Raw genomic sequence first — 5112 nt, 5'->3', positions numbered from 1 at the left:
CTGCTCAAGTACAAGAGCAACTCACAAACCTCTTCCAAACCCTTTGATTTTTCTCGGAGATCTTTGAGTTCGGTGTTTGCGGTCGAAAGAGAATCCTCAAGAAGCGTGTTTTGATCCACGAGTTTCTGCATGTTAACCGTTATAACACGTAACTGAGACAAAAGAACACTTTTCTCAAGTACAACTGTACAAGAGCCGATTTTTCAACATGAAGCTCGCAGGTTCTCTCGAGTTCGTTATTCTTCTCGCTAACAGTTTTTATCTTTTCTTCATGCTCACTGTTTTTCTCAATAACTTAAAAAAAAACATTTTTTTAACCAACCCGACCCGACCCGTTCTGACCCAAACCTGTTTCTACCCGAACCAAAATAACCCTTTTTTTAATTAACCCATTTTAACCCGATCCGGTTTCGACGAGAACCCGTTTTGACCCATGACCCGACCGACCTTGGCGCCAGGTGGTCAGCACCTTGGCGCCATGCTTAGGGTACCTAATGAAAGGGGTCCTGTGCCACCGGCTTGTTGTGGTGGAGTTAAAGGACTCAATAATGCTGCAAAGTTGACTCCTGACCGTCAGACTGCCTGCGGATGCTTAAAGAGTGTGTATGCCTCCAACTCGGGCATTAATCTCGGCTTTGCAAGCGACCTCCCGGGGAAGTGCGGTGTCAACATCCCTTATAAGATCAGCCCTAGCACCGACTGCTCCACGTATGTTTGAACTTTAAACTTCAAATTTACACTTCTGTTATTCTTGAATTTTGAATTTGTTTTTAAAGTTTAACTCATTTTTGCAGTGTTCATTAAGGCTGGAACTTATGCATGAAGGGAATATTAGAAGCATATGGTGTATTTGGCTATAAGCCTATAAATAATGCTCTTGTTATCTCTCTCAGTGTCTTTGGCTGTAAAGGGCAAAAGTTTATTAATGCTCTTGTTAAAAACATTTTTTTAACCAACCCGACTCGACCCAATCCTAAACCCGTTCTGACCCAAACCCGTTTCGACCCGAACCAAAATAACCATTTTTTTAATTAACCCATTTTGACCCGAACCCATTTTGACCCATGACCCGACCCGACCCGACCCGTTTGCCATAAAGGTTTCTTCCATGCCTTCAACAATGTGTCAGTGATGACATGGTTATGGTTAAGGTCAGTTCTCTTAAAGCATGGATTAGCACTACTGTTATCTTTCAGTCTTGAAACTAGAGACGGCAAAACGGACCTGTTAGGTGGGTTGGATAACAAGCAAAATGGGTAGATTTTTGTGCAGGTTGAGTTGGGTTGACCTGCTAACGTTTATATATAAATGTAGTGTTTTTATTAATCTAGATTATTAATGGTTTCTTTTTTTCAGTTAAATGCAGACGTGGATCAGAAATGATTGGTGGTGGCTTGTTCATGAAGAAGGCTCAGCGAAGGGACGAACAAAGTTGTCGAGCTGGTTTTTTTGGATATATAAATTTACTACAAGGCGAAAAATGTCATACGGATTGTGTAACGTCAACATTTGTAATGGACATCATAATTGAATCTTATATCAGTTAGGACACCCGCCGCAACGCGCGGGCATTCCCACTAGTGTGTGTATATATATATATATATATATATATATATATATATATATATATATATATATATATTACAACCTACAACTGAAATTTAAACACACTTAATAGTTATGCATCGATAGGTATTAGGTTATCTATTTTAGATTTTTTTCAACTACACACATTTATATATATATATATATGTCTATATATTATTATTATTAGGGGTAGTTCCTCCAGAACTGCATTTCTCGCTCGTCATATTTCCACACAAGCTTTTCTCCTATTTGTTCTATCCTCTCTCCTTCTTCTACTAATTCCTCACCATATGTGCGGAGTTCCTACACATTCTCTTCACTCATGGGTGGCAGTGGTGCGGGTACTGGGTCAGGGTATCGAGGTATAGGTTCTCTATATGGGTACGGGTCATTTAACACTCTGAAAATACGGGTCGTCATTCCATGACGGATCTAAAGGATTAAGGTTGGTATACTGTGCTATGGGATTTGTTATTGCTTCTTCCTGTGATAGAGTTCTTGATATTCCCTATGGTCATCTTCGCATGGATCATACGCTAAAGGATTAGGTGCTGGGATTCTAGGTATCTCGTTAGGATCAAATGCTGGTATAGGTAATTGGTTTCCTTGTTTAAGTTCTATCTTCATTGGTTGGGTTGGAAATAATGGCAATGGTTGTGGTGCAACTATCTGATCAAGGTTTGGATCTGCTGCATTGGTGGCTAGCATATGAAAGTTTGCCAACTGTCTATTAACTGCTTCTTGGGTTTGGGCATTTACTTCCCTATTGGTTGCTGCTAAAGCTCTCTGTTGTTGTAACTATCTCATCCGCTTTCTCCTCTCATGGGCTCCCCTACTAAACCATCCTCTCTTTTTCGAAGGAAATGGTTCCTCGGATTGCGCCTTAAAGATGAAGATTCCTTCTTCAATATCAGCAGAATACCCCGATGAGTAGGCTGTGATGAAGTTCCTTCCCTCTTGGGGGAACTAGCTAGATGACGGTAAGCGTCAGAAGTACCTTGCTAACTCAAACTGTAAACTAACAGATTGTCAAATAACATAAAACAATAATATACATATATACACATAATCACATAGATTATTTCCTAACATAACTGATAAAAATCTTGGTGTCAGAAGAACACTTCTGTGGCTTAAACCAATGGCTGTAGCTCTGATACCACCTCCTGTCGCAACCCCGACTCCTTGCCCCAAGGGGCGGGCGGTCGCGAGCAGCACACAGAGCTGGTGGTATCGGTGTTTATAAATTTGGCAGCGGAAATTAACATCAGGTCCGTAGTTAGGAAATAGTTTATCAGAGTTAAAACACCACACTTTTATAAATAATAAATACATGGGAAAAACCCAAGTTTCCATTACAATATGTTTATAGGGATAAACCCTAATTTATTGAAATAAAACTTCTTTCTTATTTAGGTAACTTTTATAGCCATTTATCCAAGCCTTGAGTGCTCTCCAGCTGGCTTTCTATTAGCTTCACATTAAGTTACCTGAAACGCGTTTTAAAAAGTTTTATCAGCAAGAAATATTGGCGAGTGCATTCCAGTTTAATCAAAACAAACTTTTATATCTTTACAGTGTTGAGAGCGTTTACAATGTTTTTATCTACCCAATTACCACCCACGGTACTGTCAATCCTGACTTGTGGTCATGCTACTATTCATAGTATAGTAACAAGTAATGTATACAAAACTCCAACATCCGACAGTAATTGTAGAATACATAGACTCAATCACTGTTATCATAATGTAAAACAATTGAGGTTTTGGTAAACAAGTTTGGTATAAAAAGAGAATGACTCACAAAAAGATTTACAAAAGGAGAATGTACTCACAAAAAGATTTACAAAAGGTGAATATACTCACAAAAAGATTTACGAAAGGAGAATGTACTCACTTTGCTATTTTAGATAATAATACTGCTTTCTGGTGACTTCCTAGTTATAATCTATTAAAATTAAATAATGCACACGTGTTAGTAAGATAACCCAGTTTACATTAGCCATATCCCAAAGACAGAACTCCAACGACTGAGTCAGGCAGACCCTTGACATGCGTTACGGAGCCCGAGATCAATCGGGTATAGTAACTAATACATAACCGGGAGTTATAATACTTACAACGAGGTAGAGCTTCACTTTTTAGGGGTATTATATCGAGCAAAACTATTGCTATTGTAGGGACTTTAGAGTAAGAAAAGAATTGAATGTTGTTAAACTGAGCCTGAGCCCCCCTTTTATAGCACAGATCAGACAACGGATCGTGGCCCGCGAACACCTGCCCTCAACCTTACGCGGCCCGCGAGAGACCTAGGGTAGGTCCTAGCTTGGTCGACTCAACGGTATAGCTTAGCCGTGTAATCGGACACGTGGCGGACCAGGGTTCGGCCTGGTGTCACGCTGTCGCACCCTGCGACGGCCTGGTTTGACCGGGTCGCTGCCCATGAGGACTTGGTATATTTGTTTTTATTTGATTTTTATTAATATAAAGGTATATTAAGGTTATTTTTCATATACGGGGTATAATATAGGCATTTTAGGGCATGTTAAGGGTTTTAGGAGAGTTGTTATACTTTGCAGCCACGATATTTGCTAAATTTGAGCCAAACCCGGTTTTTTTCAAAATCAACATATTGAATTTTAGGAACAGTGGTTTGGACATACTTGACAGGAACAGTGTTTACAGGGTGTGCAAAAAGAGCAGTGTTTTGAATTCGAGGAGTAGGGGTATATTGGGAATAATGAACAGTGTTTTGGGTGTTTTGAGGTCATGGACTGGGGTGGGTAATTATAGGACCACTGTTTTGGCTCGTACATTCCCTAGCAAAGTGACCAAGCCTATTACATTTATAACACTTAATCTTCGATTTATCCAACCCAACTTTTAAGTTCCCATGCAACCCTGGAAACTTCCTACCACTTCTTTTGTAAAACTTGCTTGTTCTCACACTCAACAAGGCAGGTTGATGTAAAATGTCCATTTCTTCCAGATCGGTGGGGTCAAAATGTTGAAAGTCATTTAATTCAAATGACAAGTAGTCAAAGATCTGGTTTTCCCTATTTGTTGTGAAAGCATAGTTGTGTGAGTAAGAATCAGAGTTGAATGCTCCACCAGATGTTATGTCAATGAAATGATCATAACTCTGATCCTTACTCCCACCAGATGATTCTTCCTGACCAAAATGTGTTGTACTACCAAAAGAGTAGTCATCAGCCACTTTTCCTAACTCTTGTAACTTCTTTTTCTCGTTAAGCTCTCTCTCATAAGTGAGGAGCCTACCATGAAGTTGAGTCAAACTTATCTCCTTAAAACCCACAGAGTTTCTAGTATCAAAGGCTATTGTATCCCATTTTTCTGGTAAAGATATAAGGAACCTACTATTCAAAGTTGAATCAGCATATTCTACATTAACCAGTTTTAGCTCACTAATTAGACAATTAAACCTTTCAAACTTTTGGGTTATTTGTCACACCCCGATATTTTCCACATAATCCGTGGGCCTGGTGGGGAGTATCGTGACGTAGTT

At 39.5% G+C, this 5112-nt stretch overlaps 1 protein-coding gene across 1 annotated transcript; it reads left to right on the top strand.

The window, feature by feature from the left end:
- Positions 1–433: 433 nt before the first annotated feature.
- Positions 434–900, top strand: LOC110863966 (non-specific lipid-transfer protein-like). The gene is made up of 2 exons (XM_035979937.1): positions 434–708; positions 795–900. Exons 1-2 carry the CDS (start codon positions 434–436, stop codon positions 802–804), a joined length of 285 nt encoding a protein of 94 aa, XP_035835830.1. The 3' UTR covers positions 805–900.
- The last annotated feature ends 4212 nt before the right edge of the window (positions 901–5112 follow it).

The sequence above is a fragment of the Helianthus annuus genome, chromosome 11 (genome assembly GCF_002127325.2).
Source record: "Helianthus annuus cultivar XRQ/B chromosome 11, HanXRQr2.0-SUNRISE, whole genome shotgun sequence".
Classification (NCBI taxonomy): domain Eukaryota; kingdom Viridiplantae; phylum Streptophyta; class Magnoliopsida; order Asterales; family Asteraceae; genus Helianthus; species Helianthus annuus.
The sequence above is the reverse complement of the archived record's forward strand: the minus strand, read 5'-3'. Positions and strand labels throughout refer to the sequence as shown.

What these genes read in the sequence shown, in the direction of transcription:
- LOC110863966 (XM_035979937.1), top strand. Translation starts at nt 434, where the DNA reads ATGACCCGACCGACCTTGGCGCCAGGTGGTCAGCACCTTGGCGCCATG.